We start from the raw sequence: 23,853 nt of genomic DNA, 5'->3' as shown, positions 1-23,853 counted from the left end.
TGAGCTTTTCCTAATCACCAGCCTTGTAATTCCACATATATCTATTCCTAACAGAAGTTTTCATATGGCTAGCCACAACCCAGTTGATCGCTTCATGATCACTCTCACCAACTGGAAGGAAGTGCAAAACCCCACTCACAATCACATCCTCTGATGTAATGATCAAATCTAAAACTCTCGATTCTTGTGTGCCCTCCTTTACATACTGCCTAAGATAGTTGTCTCTCAAGAAATTCATTTACCTTATTCCCAGATGCTATCTCTTCATTCCAGTCTATATTGCCATACTTAAAATCACTCATAATAACCACCCTTCCCATGCCCACTAACTAAAGTTGCTTATACATTTCTTTATCACCACCCTCCACATTCTCTGGCCTATAGCAGCATCGAACTAAATATCTCTTCCTGTCAACCTCCACCTCACACCATACTGACTCAAAACCATTGCTGCTATTTATGTCTTGCGCCTTTACTTTGTGCAGACATAATTTTCCTGCTATCATCAACAGCATTCCCTGCCCCTCCCTTCTTGTCCTTTCTATCCTCACGGAAAACATCACATCCTTCCATTTCTATTCTGGACAGGACATCATCCTTGTCCAACCATATTTTTCTTATTCCAACAAATATTGGGCAAAGAAACTCAATCAATGAAACTATTTCATGTCCCTTATTTCCTGGCATTCGTACAGATGAAAAGATCCAGTGGGAAGTGACTAAGATGACAGCGTGATTAGACAATAAGAACAGGTTGAGGAAATATTGTATTCAAGGTTTGAGGAATAGAGAAAGAGATGACAGAAACATACATTATTAGTAAAGGATATGTATAATATAGATACAAGTGAGATATTGTAGATTATGCATGGTATAGGCAGAACTTGAGGTCACCTTAGGAAACAAGTTAAGGGTGTGGCCATGAAGAATGTGAGGTCCAGATTCTTTTCATGGTGAATATGTGGAATGGGTACTATTTGATGTTCTGAGTGCTCTTTAGTGAATATGTTCAGAGAGATATGATAGGTATTTCAGTATGAGTGACTACAATGACCCATTCTCAATGAGTCCTTGGACTGCTTGGAGGGGCATAGATAATATCAAAAATGCTGCTTTTATATCTTAGAGATTAAAAAAAAGTTTATATTTTAATTAAAATCTTATAAGAACAATTTACCTGATCAGTGACAGAAATATCTACATATTCACAGAATGCATAACCTTTGGAAAGACCAGTGGCACTATCTTTTACCAAATTAAATGCTCTTAGCTGACCAAATGATAAAAGTAACTCTTTAACCTTGAAAATATAATTTTTAGAAGAATGAATCAAACATAATAAATTTTTACATTAAAAGATGTTAATTAAAGAAATAGTTTAAACACATACAGATTCTAATAATTCATGTAATGATTTGCAAAACAGATCATCTTGAAAATTCGTTTTTAATTTTTTAAAATTTTTAATTTGATAATCACTTTAATGTAATGGATGTTGAAAAATTGCAAATTTTAATATAAGTGAAGGAAAAATATCAGGTAAGTAATGTAAATTAATATATTAACCTTAAATAACAAAACTAATGTAATATATTAATTTACATTCTTCTTCTACAGTTCTTAACGGGCCCTTAAGTGCATATGACTGTGCAAGGAATCCTTAGATTTTGTAACCATGACTGCATGATAAAATGGTTAGCCCTATGACTACAAGTATACAGCTTGCCTGTATGTAGGATGAAAAACTCAAGTTTCTGAAGAAGAAATCTTGCCATTTTTCATGTGAGACCAACTAACTCACCTTCACAAAAGCCCTGATAAAGGTTCTTTGAGTCCTTGACATGATTTGAACCCAGATCTTTCTAATTGAAGAGTGCTGTTGAAACTGACAAAGCTATGGGTCTCCTATTAATTTATATTATGCAGCTCATATATTTCTTTCACTTACTTTGTTTTTTAAATGCAGATAGAAATCATAGACTTGATTAATCATTTTATATTATAGATTTGCAATTTATTATCCATATTATATAAAAATAAGATGAAGAATACTAATAGTAGAAGGGAAATAATATAAGATTTGCAATATTTTTTGTCATGCAATTAATAACACAAGTAGAGGACAATGAAAAAGTTCTAGTGTTATAGATGTTACAGTCAAAAATAACTTAAAATAGAAATATACTGTCCTTTACAGAAAAATCTAAACTTCTTGAATCATGCACCAAGACAAAAAAAAAAAACCCAGGTGGTAATTTGTTATGCCTATACACAAATGCTAGGAGCATCAGGAACAAAGGGGTTTAGTTTGTTGCTTTAATGAATATGCTGTGGCTTAAAATTGTTGGTATTAGTGCAACCTGGCTATCAGAGACATGCTGTAACTGGGATAAAGTGTAAAAAGGTACAGTGTTTTTAGGAATGACAGAAGACAGAGGAGATGAGGGAAATACCACTAATGATATCAGGTGACTTACATTCAGTTAGGGTAGAAATCCATGAAAGCAATAATGGCAATAATATCCCATACAACAGTGAGTTTGAGGCTATCTGGTGTGAAGTGTAGACTAACAGGATGAAATATACCTGGAGGTTCAGTTGCTGGGAACAACTAAATGCATTGCCAAATTACACTGATGGATACTAAATGAGTAATCATTATGGGTTACTTAAATCATCCAAACATTGATTGGGTAAAAGAGAAATTTCAAGATAAGAATGAAGGAGAATTGAGTTGTTGCAAGACAATTTTTTCAAGCAGCAAGTGAGAGAAGGAACTCGAGGTCAAAGAGTGTTAGATTTCATCCCAGCATCTGAAGGGGGTCTCAGTCAAAAATATGACTATTTTACCACCAGTTGGTGACAGTGATCATGCCATATTTTCCTGGGAAGTAGCTAATTATACTGTTGCTCTAATTAGAACATGCTACATGCTGAACTATAAAGCTAGATGGAAATTATGACCAACTCGGGAAATATTATTTTTGGTTCGATAGTATCACAGTTAGTGAATGGGAAAGATATCAGAAATGCAGGGGAATCTTTGAAAAAGTGCTGAATGTATCTCTACAGTTCAAAAAACAAATACGGTGGAAGTGTGATGGATGTCCAACCCTATTAAGCAAGAGATTCATAAGAAGATGATGGTGATGTGGAAGGAATATCATGAGAATAAGAGTGAGAGGAGTTATGAAATATATAAAGTGCAGGGCAGAAAAGTTAGAAGTATTGTGTGGAAAGCTAAATCAGAGTATGAAAAAAAAAAAAAATGTCTATGCAGGCTAAAGGCAATCCAAAAAATTTTGTTGTTATGCCATAAGTAAAAGAAAGAATGAATGTTGAAGAATAACATTACTGAATGTAGATGGTACTCTTGTGTAAGAAGCCAATGAGACTGCTCATTTAATGAGTTCTCACTTTGTTAAGATATACCAACCAGGTGCACATAGTATGGTGCACAACACTACTACTACATACTATTGGATGAAGAGATAGAGGTACATGAGAAAGAGGACAAAGAGTTGTTGCATAACTTGAATATGAATTTGGTAATAGGGACATAGTAGTTGGAACAAAGGAAATAGCTGCTGTAAGAGGGAAAAATGGTGAACTGATAAAAAATAGAGATGCAATAATCAAAAGAATTCAGGAATTTTATACTGAACTTTATGAAGACAAAGACTGGGACATCCAAGTATCCTCTATAGATAACTCGTGTGAGGAAGAACATGATGCCCCTGAGATCTTACAAGGTGAAGTGGAAATGGCACTGCAGGAAATGAAGAATGGAAAGGCCCCAGGAGAAGATGGAATTATGGTAGACTTCTTAAAACTGGGAGGAAGCCCTGTTATCAAACATTTCAATAGTAAACTCTTCAATAAATGCCTAAAACAGAAAAAAATTCCGAAAAATTGGAACAATTCACTTCTAATATTAATTTTTAAAAAGGGCAATAAGGAAGAAATTAAAAACTACAGACCTATAAGCCTACTCCCCACCATATATAAAGATTTCACAAAAATTATAAATAATAGAATAAAATCTAAACTAGAGGGAATGCAATCCGTGAACAAGCTGGATTTAGGAAGAATTACAATACTTTGGACCATATTCACACATTAAGACAGCTCATTGAAAAATCAATTGATTTTTCAATGAGCTGTGCCTGGCCTATATAGACCTATATTTCAACTTATGCCTGGCCTATATAGACTATGAAAAAGCATTTGATTCAGTTAAAACGTCTGCAACATTAAAAGCACTCGAAACCCAGGAAACTGAGAAACCATATATTGAAACACTAAAACATATTTACAATAATGCAACTTCTGTAATTAAATTATATAAAAACAGTGAAAAGTTCCCAATACAAAAAGGCATCTGGCAAGGCGACACCATATCTCCCAAATTATTTACAGCTGCACTAGAAGAAGTCTTTAGAAGTCTTGATTGGGAAACAAAAGGAATAAACATAAATGGAGAAAGGCTGCATCATCTGAATTTCCAGATGATATTGTCCTAATAGCAGATAATCTTGAAGATCTGGAAGAAAGGCTAAATCAGCTAAATGAAGCCTCCAGAGAAATTGGATTAAAAATAAATAGAGAAAAAACAAAAATAATGATGAATAAATACATAAAACATAGAACTATCAAAGTTGAAAACCATGAAATAGAACAAGTTACTTCGTATGTATATTTGGGCCAATTGTTATCCTTTGAGGAGTGCCAAAGAAAAGAGATTGAACAAAGAATTCACCTTGGATGGATGGCTTATGGGAAAATGAGAGACATATTCAGAAGTGACATCCATATGAGTCTAAAAAGGAAAGCTTTCGACCAGTGCATACTTCCTGTCCTAATATATGGAGGAGAAACATGGACTTTAACAGAAGCCCTAAATAAAAAGCTGAGAACAACACAACATCACATGGAAAGTATGCTAAAAATAACATTAAGAGATAGGAAGACAAATATCTGGATAAGATCTCAAGCAGGTGTCATGGATATTGTAAAATACATTAAACAGGCTAAGTGGAGATGGGCTGGCCATATTGCCAGATGCAGTGATGGGAGATGGACTAGAAAAACAACAGGGTGGAGACCAATGGATGGAGCAAGACAAAGAGGAAGACCCAGAAGAAGGTGGAGATATGAACTGGAACAAATTGCAGGAGTGAGATGGATGAGAGAGGCAGAAAACAGAGTGATCTGGAAAATCATGGGGGAGACCTTCGTCCAGCAGTGGACAGAACCAGAAGGTTGAAGAAGAATAGGAACATATGGAATATCAGCATGTATGCTAAATGAATGTTTAGCCAAACTGGTTAGGCCTTTGACATGTTTGTATAACTTGAGTCTCAGCTCAGGAAAGATATCACAGGAATGGAAAGAATGTATAATAATCCCATTGCACAAGGATGATGCAAAGATGGATGTCTTTAATTATACACCCAAATTTGGGGAGAACTGATACTCTGATCTACAACCCAATGACCAAGACCACCCCCATCTATCCCACTAGGGGGGGGGTAACATTTAGGATTCTAGGCTCAACTTTGGTTGTCTTTTTTCAGCATCATTTGCCCAGTGTTAACCCTTGCATGCGAATATCATTGTTTTTGCGATATCTTATGAGGGCAATGTAATGTTGCCAAAATATAGGAAAGTATTAATTAAAGTTATTATAATTAATTCATGTTAGAGGTTTAATGGAATATTAACAGCACTGAGAGAGGATCAAAACTAATTTTAATACTTCCATTATTTCGTCTCCATCACAGAGACATCTTCAGGAATTACAAAAACTTTTTGTAACAACACACACACACAAATACAATACAAAATGAAACTAAAGTCCTATCTAGGTGGTGCGTCCTCTATGGGCATTTGCAGGTGGCCTGGGATGTAAAGAGGGATCTCTGATAATTAAAGTTTCCCAAATTTTGGGAAGTTTAATGCAACCATATTTGTTTAAATTAGGTTGATTCCTAATTTAAATTAGGAATTAGGTATTTTTTTTCCAGGAGATCCTGTGGGATGTATCCAAAACATGGTCTGCAAGGCCAGACTGACCATAATCATGTTTGCAGATGTAAGAACTGTGTTCTTCTAACTGGATGGATGCTGACCTGCATGTTTGTCCGAAGTAGGCAAGTTTACAGGAACAAGCTACTCTATATACACCAGGTACTGAAAGATGAGGGAGCTGGTCTTTAGTGGAGCAGATAAGGGTAGTAAGTTTACGGTGGGGCTTAAAAGCTGTATGGAGGTTGTACTTTTTTAATGATCTGGTTATTTTTTCTGAAGTACCACGGATGTAAGGAATGGTGATGGACTTTCTGAAGTCCTTCTGAAGAGATGGTCGGGGAATGGGGAAGGACTTGATTATTTTTTTACTTCTGTAGTCATTATAGCCATTGGAAAGGAAGGTGTTGTGTATGTGTTTGAGTTCAGTTGAAAGGGTGGATCCACTGGAACAAAGATTGTAGGTTCTCTTGGTTAGAGTTTTAATAATGTCATATTGTTGAGCAGGTTGGTGGTGGGAGAGTTTGTGAATGTATCTGCCAGTGTGTGTAGGTTTTCTATATACAGTGAAGGAAAGTGTACCATTAGGAAGGTGTGTTACTAAGGTGTCTAGGAAGGGTAAACTATTGTTATTTTCCTTTTCCATCGCAAACTGGATTCTTGGATGTAGACTATTGAGGTGACTGAGGAAGGAATCTAATGTGTCTGGGCCATGAGGCCAAATAGAGAACACATCATCTACATATCTTAGCCAGATAGAAGGTTTTAGAGGGGAAGAGTTAATTGCTCGTTTTTCAAAATTTTCCATGTAATAATTGGCAAGAAGGGGGTGAGAGGGGGAACCCATGGCAGTTCCCTCTATCTGGCTGTAGATTTTATTCTTCCAAGAGAAATAACCAGAGTTGATGGCAAAGGAAAAGAGCTCTAAGATATCAGAAGGAAAAACATTTTTTAAGAGTGTTAAGGTCAATTAGGGGAATATTTGTAAACAAAGAGATGATGCAAAATCTGACCAATATATCTGTATTATTTAAAGTAAGATTTTCAGTTAAGTTTTTAAAATGGGTGGAGTTTTTTTACATAAGATGAGGTAAGACCAGTGAGGGGGGGGTCAAAGAGTTAGCTAGCTGCTTTGATAATTTGTAGCAAGGTGCATTGGTGGCATCTACTATAGGTCTTAGAGGAGAATTAGGTTTGTGGATTTTGGGTAAACCATATATCCAGGGGGGACGAGAACAGAATGGTTTGAGTTTTTTTGTAATGTCAGGAGGCCAGGAAGAAACATTTTTAAGTAGGTTTCTTAATTTTTTAACTTGAGTTTTTGTTAGATTGTGTGTTCTAGTGGTATGTAGGTAGCACGATGACGGAGAATAATATCCATTTTCCGATTATATTCTGAGGTATTGAGAACAACAGTGGCATTACCCTTATCAGCTCTGATGATGACAATGCTTTTTTCTTTCCGTAATATTTTGAGGGCAGAGCGTTGAATGGAAGATAAATTAACTTTAGGAGGTGAAGAACGGGAGAGAATGTTAGCTACGTCAAGTCTGATGTTATTGGCTGTTTCTGGAGCTAAGTGACAGATTCCGCGTTTGATGTTGTACATAATATCCAATATCGGAACTTCAATAGGTATGACGGCAAAATTGTGTCCGAGGCTTAGGGAACTAACAGCATCTTCACTAAGTATTTTAGAAGATAGGTTGACTACTGTATGGAGCGGTTGAACTTCAGGTAGTGGTTTAGATTTGCAAAGGTTATTGAACTTTTTGATGTGGTTAGTTTTTATTTTCTGGAATTCTTTTTGAGAGGAAGCTTCTGAGATGCTAAGGAGAATAGACCAAAGTTCAGGATTGAGTATAGCGGAGAGCTCTGTCTGTAATGAGACAATGGCGACATTTGTCGTAGCGAGGCTGGCACGAATTTCAGTAATCTGCTCTCATAATAGTGCCAGAATAGCACGTTTGTATATCTGGAGGGCTTTATTAGATTTAAATTTGGTTTTAAGCCTAACACAGTTAGGAATAACTCGAGTCCCGACATCTTTTTAAAAAGGCCAGCTGATTTAATAGCCTTGATAAGTGTAGTTTCGACTACACTTACAAAACCGTATTGTTTTGCTTTGCGTGCTATTTCATCACCATGAATGATCAGAATACATGTGTTGAGGCTTAAGTGCTGTGAAGAATTCATGTTAGAGGTTTAATGGAATATTAAATTCAACATTGAATTGAACTGAATATTCAATCGAACTCAAACACATACACAAGACCTTCCTTTCCAATGGCTATAATGACTACAGAATTAAAATAATCACGTCCTTCCCCATTCCCCGACCATCTCTTCAGAAGGACTTCAGAAATGCCATCACCATTCCTTACATCCGTGGTACTTCAGAAAAAATAACCAGATCATTAAAAAAGTACAACCTCCATACAGCTTTTAAGCCCCACCGTAAACTTACTACCCTTATCCGCTCCACTAAAGACCAGCTCCCTCATCTTTCAGTGCCTGGTGTATATAGAGTAGCTTGTTCCTGTAAACTTGCCTACTTTGGACAAACAGGTAGGTCAGCATCCATCCGGTTAGAAGAACACAGTTCTTACATCTGCAAACACGATTATGGTCAGTCTAGCCTTGCAGACCATGTTTTGGATACATCCCACAGGATCTCCTGGAAAAAAGCTACCATGCTCCACCATAGTAAATTCAAAAAAGAGACTATTCTTTGAATCTGCATCTGCACTCACAAATCAACCTAATTTAAACAAATACAGTTGCATTAAACTTCCCAAAATTTGGGAAACCTTAATTATCAGAGATCTTTACATCCCAGGGCCACCTGCAAATGCCCATAGAGGATGTCCCACCTAGATAGGACTTTAGTTTCATTTTGTATTGTATTTGTGTGTTGTTACAAAAAGTTTTTGTAATCCCCGAAGATGTCTCTGTGACGGAGACAAAATACTGGAAGTATTAAAATTAGTTTTAATCCTTTCTCAGTGCTGTTAATATTCCATTAAACCTCTAACATGAATTCTTCACAGCACTTAAGCCTCAACACACACACACACGTATTATGATTAATATTTTAGTATATGCTAATTCCTGAAAAAAATAATTATGAGTAACCAATGTATGAGGGAGGGGGAAAGTTATAAACACCTAGAACAAAAATTATATTAAAGCAAATGATATAACTATAAGAAAGACATACGAGGATATAAGAATATAAAAACAGTTATCTCCATAACTCTGCTACAAGTAGGTTCTTTCTTGTGGTTATATCAGATACTTTGATATAATTTTTGTTCTAGTTGTTCATCAGAACTCTCCCCCCCCCCTTATAAGTCTATCTGCCAGAATATATACAACTGTCAATATATATGGAGTGATTGTGAAGATTTTAGAGAAGTTGTTAAGAACTCACATAGAAAAATGAGTTGACAAACAAACTATACTTTGCAAGAAAGCATAGATTTACTAAAGGAAGGTCATGTTTTAGCAATTTGCTCATATTTTATAACAATGTTGTGGCTGAGTTTGATAAAGGAAATGGATACAAATGATACTATTGGATTTTGCTAAGGAATTTGATATGATACCATATGAAAGACTGTTGCCTCAAATGGAGAATATGGGATTGGAATGTAAACTGTTGACTTGGATAAGCACATAGTTGAGAGACAGGTATCTAAAAGTGGTATATGGTGGGTGTGAATCTGCCATATTTAAGGTGGCTAGTGGTATGCTCAAAGGATCAGTCAGTCCATTGTTGCTTGATCTATATATGAACAACATTAAGAAGGATCTAACATGAGATGTTCAATTGTTTGCTAATGATGCAAAGATAGGTATTACGGCAATCAGGGATGCTACTGATATCCAGCACTTATAGAATGATTTAAACAGGTAGAAAATTTGAGTAAACGATAATGGCTATCAATTCAGTGTTAGTAAGTGCAAAGTTCACTTCGGTATAATGAGATTTCCAATGGCATATTATATTGGCATGGTTATTATTATTATTACGTAACACCTCCAGGGAGTCCAAAGATTCACTGAGGGAGGGCACCTAGTCTACAATCTCCATCTCCACCAACTGCAACTACCTTCATCATCTACACCAATGCCATCTACCACCACTAGTATTTTCACAGACAATCACAAACATCTATGTCCATGGCGAGATTTGAACCTGCAGCCTTTTGGCTGAGAGCGGATATGCTAACCACTTGGCCAACCAGGCAGCCTATAAGAAACAGATGAGGCTAGAGATCTTGGCATTATGGTGGATAGAAATTTGAAGTTCAAAGGTCACAGCACAAAAATTTCAAATATAATTCAGAGGATACATGTACCATTGAAATGAACCTTGACATGAAAGGATAAGGAAGTCATTTTGGCTCTTTACAAGGTGCTGATAAGACTGCATCTGGACTACTTTGTGCAGATTTGGCCTCCAGAGTTTGAAGAGGATAAAGACACTGTGGGAAGAGTGCAAAGAAGAGATTATAAAGATTATGTTGGGATTATGGAATCTAGATAATTGGAGACTGACTATATGTGGACTACAGACTCTGATTAACAGGAGAAAGAAGGATAATATGATAGTGGGATATAAACTTCTGAATGGGTGTTATAGGATATACGCTGATGTTATTTTTCATTATATGGAAGGCACCAAGAACACAGGGCATTCAATGGAAGTTAAATTTGTTCATGGTTAAGAAAGTGGTAACAGATAGATTTTTTTCTCACAGAGCAGTAAGAGAAAATCAAATCTCAATACAATACCTTCTCCTTATTTCCAGTTTCTCATGTTTTCATACTTTCCTCATATGGATAATATGATATGATATATGATATGGATAATATGATAATATGATAGTGGGATATAAACTTCTGAATGGGTGTTATAGGATATACTCTGATGTTATTTTTCATTACATGGAAGGCACCAAGAACACAGGGCATCTAATGGAAGTTAAATTTGTTCATGGTTAAGAAAGTGGTAAGAGATAGATTTTTTTCTCACAGAACAGTAAGAGAAAATCAAATCTCCATACAATACCTTCTCCTTATTTCCAGTTTCTCGTGTTTTCATACTTCCCTCATTCACTTTTTCTTTCATTCTTCCACCTGCTGTACCACCAGAGACAATTGTTTCTCCAGTCACTCTGGCTCCCGTTTTGTGCTGTGTATAACATATGAGTGCACTATTTTACTACTTACTGCCACTTCTTCATCCACACAACTTTCAGCTACTTCCATGCTCTCATTTAATTTCACATGCTAGCATTCACTACTTCCACATTCTTCAGAACATTTTCACTATCTTTCCTTACATTGTTAATATTCATCATTACATTTTTCTGCTTATCACATGACTCACATTTCTTGCGCTCACACACATGAAACATTTATGCCACACACACACACACACACACACACACACACACACACACACACACACACACACACACACACACACACACTCTCTCTTCTCCTGCTTTCATACCAAAACCCATTCACTCTTGGCAATAAATACATAGAACATAAACTATATCATACAAAATCCCTCATGTTAAACTCAGTGGGTAAGAAAGCCTTGGCTTTCATTTTCCTTGCAAGCATCGGTGGCATAAAGAAATGTTTTCTAAAGGATATCCCATATTACATTTCTAAAAACACACACACACACAACTGTGCAGTCTAAAGTAAATAAGATATAATCAAAAATAATTAACAAGATTACTAATAAATTTCAATGAAAGCCAATTGTGATTATACTTCATTCTGGACCCACTTATTGAACATAGGCTTAAATAAGAATCAGGATTTTAACAGGAAATGATTAATGAAAGGTGGGTATGAACATTTTTATACCTATAAAAACTATTTCTCATGATTCAACATTATTTTAACATCAATACCACTGACAAAAGGTCAATTAACCACTATGAATGAGTTAAGGACTAGATAATCCTCCCCCAAGAGACCAAGCATAAGGAGCTCAGACTTTCAATAAGCAGGGCAGTGATTGCATACCTCAATGAAAATCATCTACTATATGCATATAATTATCCTTGCAAGAGTGGGATTAAATCCACATCTTATAAGTTATATGGCAACAATGCTACCTCCTCAGAGCAGATTCAAAGAGTAGAAATAGAAATCCAATCCAGGAAATTATTATTATTACCCCAAGACCTCATGGAGTCAAAGACTCATCTGGGGGGTCCTTTTATCACACACACACATCTCATCATACCGTGTCTTAAACACACTCAAACTCCTTGCAGACACCACACTCTCAGGCAAGGCATTCCAATCATTCACAACTCTGCACGAAAAAAACCTGCCTCTCACTCCCCTACTCACACCCACTTTATACAGTTTCCAGGGATGACCTCTGGTTCTCCCCTGATCTCCCACTATTCTCTGCAGAACTTCTCCACCATTGATCTTATAACAACTCCTTACCAACTTGTAGGTCTCTATCATATCTCCCCTCTTCCTCCTGTCCACCAGACTCTGCAAATTACATCTTCTCAATCTTTCCTCATACTCAACATTCCAGAGGTCAGAAACTACCTTAGTCAGTCACCTTTGGACCCTTTCCAACATCTCTTCATCCTTCTGAAAACCCAGTGACCAAATCTGGGCACAATAGTCCATGTATGGCCTAATCAAAGCCTTATACAACGGAACAAGAATCTCCCTACTTCTACGCGTCAGTGTCCTCCACATCATTCCCAGAAGCCTTCGTGTTGTCTTCACAATTTTGGCTATGTGTCCCCTAAATTTTAGATCCTTATCCACTATCACCCCCAGATCTCTTATTTCCTCCACTTCCAACAATATACTCTCACCAAGCATAAATTCTGCATCCCATCTTTGTTTTCCAAATTTTAAAACCTTACATTTTGCAACATTGAACTCGCATCCCCATTTCCGTGCCCAATCACTTAATTTATTCAAGTCTTCTTGCAAGGCCACAACATCTTCACTACTCTTTATGGTTGGTCCAACTTTGCATCATCTGCAAACAACTGAATATCTCCATCCAAATCTTCGCCAATATCATTAATATACAAGTTAAACAGTAATGGCCTTAAAACAGACCTATGAGGCACTCCACTAGTGACTTTCCTTTTCCTGGATATCGCACCCCCCATACACAACTTGTTGATACCTATCAGATAGCCAGTCTCCAATCCAATGCACTAATCTAATATCCAACCCCATCTGCTCTAGTTTGACTGTCAACTTATCATGAGGTACTCTATCAAAAGCCTTTGCAAAATCCAAGTATATTACTGTGTATCCTTCTCCTCTGTCCAAGGAAGCAGTCACTTTATTGTAATAAGTAAGTAGATTACTAAAACATGACCTCCCTTTAGCAAATCCATGCTGTCCATCAACGATAATACCATTGTTATCAACCCAACTCTGGATCCTAGTTCTCACAAGCTTCTCCAAAACTTAACCACAATACCTGACACACAGATAGGCCTATAGTTTGATGCTTGAGTTCGATCATCTCCTTTATGAAGTGGCACAATCTTGCCCTCCTTCCACTCATTAGGAACTTGACCAAGTGCAAGACTTGTATTAAAAAAATATGTCAAGGCAGGTGCCAACTCCCGGGCACATTCCTTCAGAATAAGCGGTGATATATTATCAAGTCCCACAGCCTTATTTACATCTAGTTTACTCAACTCCACAAACACCTCTTACTCACTTACAGTCAATACAAAATAAATAACGGAAAAAACTCACGTAGAAAGATTATTTAATAGTATAATTTTTTTTTTTCCCCCACTTAGAGTCAGTCTCTCCTCCCCATCATCAACTGCTCTCAATCTCTCCATGAAGTAAGTAAGTAGATTACTAAAGCATGACCTCCTTTAGCAAATCCATGCTGTCCATCAACGATAATACCATTGTTGTCAACCCAACTCTGGATCCTAGTTCTGACAAGCTTCTCCAACAACTTAACCACAACACCTGACACACATTATGAACTGCTCATTAAGTATCTCCACCACACATTCTGCAACAGCTGTCTTTATACCATTTTGTCCAATCAATGTCATCCTTCCATAATCATCCTTTTCTTTTTGCTGGCTACATCTCGAAAGAACTCCCTAGGATTCTTTTTAGCTTCATTAGCTAACTGCTGTTCATACCTCTCTTTAGCTACTCTCACCAACCAAGTCACCCTCCTTGCCTGGTCTTTGTAGACCTCATGAAATTGGTTATTTCAACTTCTCTTATGCTGCCTCCTCCACAATGCCCTTTTTCTCTGTATCGCATGCTTAATCTCTCTATTCATCCATCTCACACCTACCTTATTTAACCTTCTCACCCTTGGAATACATTTAGACATTGCATCTACTAGATAGTTTTTGAAAATCCCCCAAGCTGCATTAATCTCTTTTCCAGCTAACTCCTCATTCCACGCTACACCTGCAAGCTGTCTCCTGAGCTCTTCATAATCCCCCCCCCCCCCCTGTAGTTCCACCTATACCCTTTTCTCACAGGGGTCCTCGCACTGCTGGCAACCACCCAGGTAATCACCTCATGGTCACAAATGAAGCATGTAAATCATGAATATCATTCCAGTTGGCAATCTTATATTGCTATACAATTCTAAATGTGTGTGTGTGTGTGTGTGTGTGTAGTACTCCTTGGAAGAAGAAATCATTCAGATCACAGATTGAGTAGTCTGAACTGTCTAGAAGTTTTACTCTAACATGGTAGTTGTTTCCATAAATTTTAAGATGTAATCTGATCACTGTGTAAACATGAAGGAAAGAATGGTGATTTCACTACTTTTATGTGGAAAATATATGACTTCTGCATTAATTTAACTTCAGTATCTCACTGGGTCTATCTCCCACTGATAAAGCCATAATAAAGGTCAAAACTGAGTGGTGATCCTTCCCACAACACACAGCTAATATCATGGCTTAAAAAAATGTGCATTACGGAATACTGAAGCAATTGATGTGAAGTCAACAGCATTTACATATAAGCAACCTAGCTGTGAAGATACTTCACACATAAACCGTGTCTGCTTATTTATGCTTGGGTAAAGGCCTAAAACAAGAATGTGATTCCTTGTATATTATAATTTAACCTTATATTATAAAAGGTTAAATTATTTATTATCAATCATTCAGGACCTCCATGAAGTCACAAGACTCACTGAACGAGGACCTTCCTAGACAATGAAAGTTTATCATACCACTCCTTCAACTCATTCACCGTTCATGGTCTCACCTAACTAAAAAATGGCAGTATATGCCTTTCCTTCATCAACTGCTCATGTTACTTTATTATAATTATATTACTAAAATAAGAGTGCTGCTTAACAAACCCATGCTGACTCTCACAGATAATGTTACCCTCATGTGCCAAATACTGTATATGATCCTTCACTATTTTCTCCAAATTCTTAACACCTACAGATGAAATACAAACTGGTCTATAGTTTGATACTTCCATTCTACTACCCTTATGCAATAAGGGTAGTAGAATGGAAGTGCAATGGAGTGCAAGAAGGGTGCTATCTCACCCTTCTTGCACTCCATAGGCACCTTTCCCATAGTCAGACTGATTGAAAAGACAGGTTAATGGAGCTGTCAGTTCTTTAGTGCATTCCCTCAAAACCAATGGCAAAATCCTGTCCAGTCCCATTTCTTTATTGACATCTAGAGTACTCAGCATTTTGAAACACACTCTACTCTCCAACTTCTAAATCTTGAACTTGCCATATCCCTCTAGTATTAAAACCTACTTCTTCAAGATGAAATACTCCAATAAAGTGTTAAATGAACAACTCCACTACGTTCTTTGTATCAGTCAGTATATTCCCATTTTTGTTCAACAATGTCATTCTTACATAATCATTTCTCCTCCTATTGGCCACATAATGAAAGAATTCCAATTCCTTAGGATTTTCTTTGAATCTCAGGCCAGTCTCTTATATTCCAGTTTTGCCTTCTTTACTCTCCTACCATGAGTCATATTCTTTGTGCATCTCTCTCTCTCTCTCCTTATGCACCTCTGAATCCAGCAATTAAAATAATCAAGGAAAATGTGTTCAATGATTTGCAGTTCTATTTTATTGCATAGAAAATAATTATTACTGAATATTATTACCAAATCCGACCTCCATGAAGTCAGAGATTCATTGTGGAGTTTTTTTTTTTTTGTTTCTTATGTGTGAAACTTTTATTTGTATCTATTTATCATTTTACAATATTTCTTTGTAACATACAGGAATATTTTTTGTATACCAGAAAGATGGGGGGGGGGATATTTTACATGAAATGCTATTAGTACATAAATGAGGGAGAGTCAAAACTAACCACAAAACATTTAAATCAGTTGTGAAGTTGACCATATGCACTACAAAACAGCATGCAGTGATCTTATTTTTTAGTGGTTGAAAACAAAATGAATTCACATATTTAAATTGGCCAGACAACTTTCACTGACTGATATTTCAACAGCAGGAGGGTGACTTATCAAGTGGAAAAATAACCGCAAACAGTTCTAAGAAATCCACTACATGATATGTAGCTTTCACAAAATTTGTTCAGGATGGGTTTCAACTACAGTCAGCTCTCACTATAATATGCACTACAAATAAACTATTTTTAGTCCCAAACAAAGCCTTAACACAGATAATGTAGAACTAAAAGAAACTGAGCTATACCTACTTTGAAAAATTACCTCTTCTTCATTGACGAATTACTGATTCATAATTTAAATCACTATAACAAATATTTAGAGTGATATACAATCATTCCCTTTGCAGCTGAAGAAGGAAATTTGCAATATTTTATTTTTTCTTTCCCACAAAACCATTCTACTTAAATTTATACAATCTAATGTACCACATGTATTTTTCAGTTTGTTTTATAATCCAACTTTTTGCTGTGATTTAAATTGAATAAACAAACATTTACAATGATATACATCATTCCTTTTGGAGCTGAAGAAGGAAATTTGCAATTTACTAAGCTAAAAGGCTTCATTTCAGTGATGCAAAATTATATAAATTAAGTGGATATGAAATCCAAATAATTTCAAAGCCGAATACAGAAACTATGAAAGTTTCGTGCAAAAATTGACCAGACAGCTTGCGGGAATACACTGCTACCATACTATGAGTTGCCCTAGCCGAACCTTATAGGAAGTGACAAATGCTCAAAGCACCCGTATATTCGCCTCCTATTGGTTCATTTTGATGAGGTTTCACTAGTCTGACAGCTGTTTCAAACTCATCGGTTTGCATCAAAGACATGTATTTTTCAGTTTGTTTTATAATCCAACTTTTCGCTGTACACATCAGATCCATAAATCTATGAATTATGGAGATTGCTCTTTCATCCCTGATTGCATCTTTACAGTTCTAATGAAAACTTTATCACCTCTTCTACATCATGAACTTGTTTTATCCCTTCTTCTACATCCAGCTTTTTCCTCTGCAGCTCTTCATAAGCCTGGATCACTAATTCGCTTTAAAGAATCAACTTCTATGTATGCCTTTATTTTAGAAATGTTATCAGATGTCTCAGTATGTACAGATTTGCAGTATGGATGGATAATATGAAATAACGATACTAAATATCTGTCAAGAGTCCATCAATGTTTTTTTTTAAAGTTAAATAAAAAATAAAAAACCATTGGTCCAAAATGTCAGGTAGGCCTCAGGTCATCAAACTTCTTGTTTATTTCAATGTGATCATAAGTTTTTTTTGGACAATCAGGTACATCTGGTTCAAAGTGAACACAAGCACAATCAAGAACAAATTCATAATTATGTCTATTCAACACTTTCTTCAGCTGTTCTGGATCAAACATATGTGGTGTTTTCAATTCCCTTCCAGGAACTGGGAAGTAAATTTGATTCATACACTTTCTCTCATCCCATGTCTCTGTCCGCAAAGCCATTTGGTTCTCGAACCACTATCACTTGTTACCCTGTAATACACAACATATGTATATCAGTAAATATATGTTTATATTTAAATGATCTTTGAAGTTCAGGTTATTTTGAAATTGCTTCTATTTTGGATTTCATTTCTTTCATGACTGGAGACATTCGTAACTTTTTTCTTTTCGTAAGTTTACTAAAGTGTATGATATCATGAAAACAGGCAACCCTGAAAGCTACCATATTGAGTATTCATACAATGCATTCCCTTTCATGAACAGCATATGTAATAATTTTTAACGTGGTTCAAAATATTAGAATAATATGAAAATAAATGCACAAAAATTACAAAGAGAAACAACAACATAATAATTAATACTTTGTTGCATCCCCTTAGCTTTTATGACTATTTGTAAATGGTTGGGCATCTTATTTACTAGCAGTTCACAGTTTTTTTTTTTTTTTAAATCAAAACATGCCCATATAGTCTGCAGACTAGAAACAAGTTCATTTTTGTCTTTTGGGGCAACTTCTTGAAGACGTTTCTTCATAGTTCCCCACAAATTCTCAATGGGATTTAAATCTGGTGAGCTTGCCAGCTAAGAAATTACATTGATTTGCCTTTCTCTGAGCTATCCAGTAGTGGTCTTGGAAGATAATACCACAGATAACCGAAGATAATAGGTGGTGTAGTTTTAGGATTACAGGGCTTCCCATATTTCTCCTGTTCTATCTCATTTACTGAAGTGTGTCTGCATGTATCTGTTGATAGAAGTGTATCAATCCCTAAAGAAGCAAATTTAACTTTTGCAAAGTAATGGAAATAATAAGACCTTGTATAAGGCCTTGATCAGGCCGCATATGGATTATTGTGCTCAGATTTGTCACTGGTTTTCATGGTGACAAAGATATGTTGGAAAGGGTCCAGAGAAAATTCACAAAGGGGGTGGTCAGCGGTCTTTGGAATGTGGAGTATGAGGACAGATTGAGAGAATGTAAGTTGCAGAGCCTCATGAATAGGAGGAAGGGGGGGGGGAAGATTGAGACATATAAGCTAGTCAAGGGTTGTTATTGCATCGACATGGTGGAGATTTTTCATAGAATCGGAGGGAGGGGGATAGGACAAAAGGTCATCACTGGAAACTGTATAAGGAGGGTGTGAGCAGAGGAGTGAGGAGTAGGTTCTTTTCATGGAGAGTGATTGGTGAGTAGAATGCAGTGCCTGAGCGTGTTGTGGGTATAGACACATCGAATCAGTTTAAGTCACAGTTGGATGAGCACTGTGTGCAATAGTGTGTACCTCCCATGATGAGTTTCTGACTCCATGAAAGTCAAATGTTAATAATAATAATAATAATAATAATAATAATAATAATAATAATAAGTAAATAATAATTTTAGACATTTTAGTTAAGGGATTCTATCAGATTAATACAGAAGGAATTATAAAAAGAGTGGATGTTAAGATGGGAAGAACGAGAGACCATCCCTGAAAGTTATATAAATATGTGGTGAAGAGTAGATTTTTTACGTGGAGAGCTGTTAGTAAGTAGGGTGCATTGCCGGAGTTCATTGTGAATAGGTGTTGCTGGTTGAGCGGGTCTCCCATGATGATTCTGTTGAATCCATGGAGATTACCAAAATAATAATAATAATAATTATTATTATTATTAATCATCATCATCATCATCAAATTCCTGCCATGTATCAAGGGGTGTACAGGATATGATACTACTACATGAAAAATTTACATCACTACTAACTTCCTATCTACAATTTTCCTTCAAATCAGTCTATTACTTTCCAAGATGCCAATATTATCATTATCAGATCTTATATTTCTATCGTCTAAGGCACATTGTACCGTATCAATCCACCTATATCTTGGTCTTCCTCTGGGTCATTTTCCAGCCAACCTGGCAGATAACACTTGTTTTGCTAATCTTTCCTCGCCCATTCTGTTTAAGTGACCGTACCATCTGAGATTAGCTTTGCTAATGCATTCCTGGATGCTGACAATGTCAAGTTCTTTCCTAATATTCTTGTTTTTAATATGATATTACCATTGAGACCATCTGTTAACACCTCTAATCTTTCCCAGGACTCTCATATCTGCAGTCTGTAGTCTTTAGTCAAGTGTTTTACTTCTGACCAAGCTCTCAGATCCATAAGTTAAAACTGGTTTGAACACTGTCTTGTATACAGCTAATTTAGTGTTCCGACTAATTTCTCTCTTATTCCATATGAATTTATTCAATTGACTTCCTACCATACCAGCTTGGTTAATTCTGTTGTCTATTTCCATATTTAATTTACCATCTTCACTATAAATCATGCCTAAGTAGCTGGAATGTTTTACTTGTTCCACAGGTTCTCCATTCACAACGCAGTTGACATTTTCAGCGATTCTGCCTATTTTCATTGTCTTTGTCTTTTTATTGCTGACCTTTATACCATATCTATTACAACAGTTATTCAGTTTAGTCAGAGAACCTTGCAGACTTGTAGCGGATTTATTTAGAAGTATAACATTGTCCGCATAAAGCAAAGAGCTGATATTAACATCTCTAATTTTAATATCATGTTTAATACCACTTTCCTTCATAATGTGATCCATATAGACAATGAATAATAGAGGGGATAATGTACATCCTTGTCTCACACCAGATTTAACATTAAACCATCTTCCTGTACTTTCTTCAATTCTAACTGCTGACTTACAACTCAAATAAAGACAAAGTATTGCTTGATATAATGCCCCATTGACACCATATAACTGTAGTGTATTGAATAGCTTCTCTCTTGGAACCTTGTCATATGCCTTTTCCAAATCGACAAAACTTAAATACAGATCTTTGTTATATTCCCATGATTTCTCCACTATTTGTCGTAAAGTGAAGATCTGATCCTGACAGCCTATATTTGACCTGAATGCAGCTTGTTCTTCACCAAGCTTTTCTTCCCCAATTCTTCTCAACCGTTTCTCCAGTATACTTGCATATATCTTACCAGGAACACTCAGTAGGGATATACCTCTGTAATTCTCACATTCAGTTTTATTTCATTTTTTTATATATGGGTACTATGAGAGCTCTACTCCAATCATTGGGAATTCATCCCTCTGTCCAGGCATTCTGAACTATGCAGTGCAGCCACTGTAAGACTTTTATACCACCATACTTCAGCATTTCTGGTCGAATATCATCTACTCCTGCTGCCTTTCCACATTTCAAGCCTTTGATGGCTTTTTCTACTTCAAGTATGGATATGGATTCCTGACCGTATGCCTGGTCAGTGTTTTTTATCACTCTGCTGTCATCGCTTGTTTCATTTAGCAAATTTTCAAAGTAATTACTCCATATTTGAAGGATATCTTTTTCTCCCGTTTTCATGTCACCTTTATCATCTCTAACTCCTTTTACAGCATTCTTTCCTCCATTCCTAAGCTTCTTCAACAACCTCCCGAATATTTTGCCATCTTGATATTTATTTTCTATGTTCTTGCCAAAGTCCTCCCATGATTTTTGTTTAGCTAGTTTTACACACTGTTTAGTTTTCTTACATTTGTCTTTGTATTCTCTAAGAGCACAAGCTGACTTATTTGCTAAGAACTTTTGATATGCTTTCTTCTTTTCCTTTACTGCCTCTTTAACTTCCTGTCTCCACCATGGAGTTCTAATTTTTCTATCCTTGCAGACAACTTCACCACATGCCTCTCTAGCTGAATCCATCAGGGTTTTCTTCAAGGCTTGCCACTGAATCTCCAAGGTTTGGTTCCTGTTCTCAAACTCTTTCATTTTTCCTTCGTTGTGAATAGGTGTTGCTGGTTGAGTGGGTGTTCCACGATGATTCTGTTGAATCCATGGAGATTACCAAAATAATAATAATTATTATTATTATTATTAATCTACATTGTCAATTTCCTGAAACAATCATATACGATAATTAGCATATAAACCTAAACACCAGGATTACTATAATCCATGGAGATTCACCAGCATGCAAAGCTCACCAATTTGGTTAGTTAAAATTGCAACTTTTGAGATAACTCAGCAAGCTGGCTTTCCTAAAACACTGTAGTGATAATAAAATCATCCCAAATTGTAATTAAAACTTTGGTTTCCCTCTACACTAGCTTTACCTTACAATAGGAACTGTTTGGTGTGATGTATGCTGCTTGCTGACACTAATGAAGCCATTCATTCATATGTTTCAAGTGGAGTTCTCTGCAATGTTGAATGCCAACCTCTGAATGATCCTAATCTGTGTGTTGAGGCTTAAGTGCTGTGAAGCATTCATGTTACAGGTTTAATGGAATATTATCGGCACTGAGAAAGGATTAAAACTAATTTTAATGCTTCCAATATTACATCTCAGTCACAGAAACATGTTCAGGGATTACAAAAAACTTTTTGTAACACAAATACAATACAGTGATATGTAAAACAAGTGAGTGAAACTAAAGTCCTATCTAGGTGGGCATTTGCAGGTGGTCTAGGATGTAAAGAGGGATCTCTGATAATTAATGTTTTCCAAATTTTTGAAAGGTAAATGCAACCGTATTTGTTTAAATTAGGTTGATTCCTGAGTGCAGATGCAGTATTAGAAGCATTAAAATTAGTTTTAATCCTTTCTCATTGCTGATAATATTCCATTAAACTGTATCTGCACTCAGGAATCAACCTGATTTAAACAAATACGGTTTCATAAAACTTCCCAAAATTTGGAAAACATTAATTATCAGAGATCCCTCTTTACATCCTAGGCCACCTGCAAATGTCCATAGAGGGCGTACCACCTAGATAGGACTTTAGTTTCACTCACTTGTTTTACTTATCATTGTATTGTATTGTATTTATGCATGTTGTTACAAAATGTTTTTTGTAATCCCTGAACATGTCTCTGTGACAGATGAAATATTGGAAGCATTAAAATTAATTTTAATCCTTTCTCAGTGCTGATATAGTACGGCCACTGTGCATGTCAACAGGAGGAGAATCCATTCCGATAATAGGGTAATCAGTCCGTATTGTGGGATGAGTTGTTTATTATTACACGTCAGAAAATTAACTTCTCTTTTATGATCATTTTAGTTAACTATGTTGCTTGTATAACAGTTGGAAAATTTTACCTATAAAGCACGTGATTTCACGTGTTGGTGACCAATTCGTACATCCTTCATTTCTTTCTCTCCTTCAGCATGAATCGACTATTCTTGGAAAGATGCCAAGCAGAGATCTACAAACTGTGGGCGAACTATAATATTCCTTTAAACCTCCAACATGAATTCTGAATGATCTTCTTAGACATCTCCAATGCATTAGCTGACAAGGAATTCCAAAAAGTAAAAAGTCAGCACATCAAAAGTTCACCAACCTAGTAAAAAATTTGCCAAAGACTCCGAGACTACCTGAACACAATGTGGTTAACATGCCTTCTGCTACTGTCAAAGGAAACATCATCAATGCATTAAGTCAAAGCAAAAATTTTGCCATCACACAAATATGTACTGTACCAACTAAAGATCTAAATTCAGCATGGAATCTAAAACCTTTCCTCCCAGTGATGTCAACAAAATAAGACTGGATGTAGCCAATGTACCACTAGAGGTAAAACCTCCCAAAAGTAACGTGCCCAACAAAGAATATAAAGTTCTATTGCTTCTTTGTCAGTCATTTTCTGTCCACTGCTGGATAAAGAACTCCTGTATTCAGTTCTATCTTGAGCTTTTCTATGCAACTGAGTTCCAGCCATCTCTTTAATCTTATCCTCCCACTTCTTTGGTCTTCCTATAACTGTCTTTCCATCTCTGGGATACATTCATATGCCAACATCCATTTCTGAATGCTACTTCTTGCAATATGACT

At 36.2% G+C, this 23,853-nt stretch overlaps 1 protein-coding gene across 1 annotated transcript in view; it reads right to left on the bottom strand.

Annotated features, from left to right (window-relative positions):
• LOC150105213 (splicing factor U2AF 50 kDa subunit-like) overlaps positions 1-23,853 on the bottom strand; it is a 432,010-nt gene that overhangs the window by 26,569 nt on the left and 381,588 nt on the right. The window contains exon 9 of the mRNA XM_090395532.1: positions 1,178-1,300. Coding sequence (XP_090251658.1) covers positions 1,178-1,300 — 123 coding nt within the window. The remainder of the gene's footprint in view (positions 1-1,177; positions 1,301-23,853) is intronic.

This window comes from Typopeltis vanoorti, chromosome 7 (assembly GCF_054136105.1).
Source record: "Typopeltis vanoorti isolate ZY-2024b chromosome 7, IOZ_Tvanoo_1.0, whole genome shotgun sequence".
Lineage (NCBI taxonomy): Eukaryota > Metazoa > Arthropoda > Arachnida > Uropygi > Thelyphonidae > Typopeltis > Typopeltis vanoorti.
This window is presented reverse-complemented; position numbering and strand designations above follow the sequence as displayed.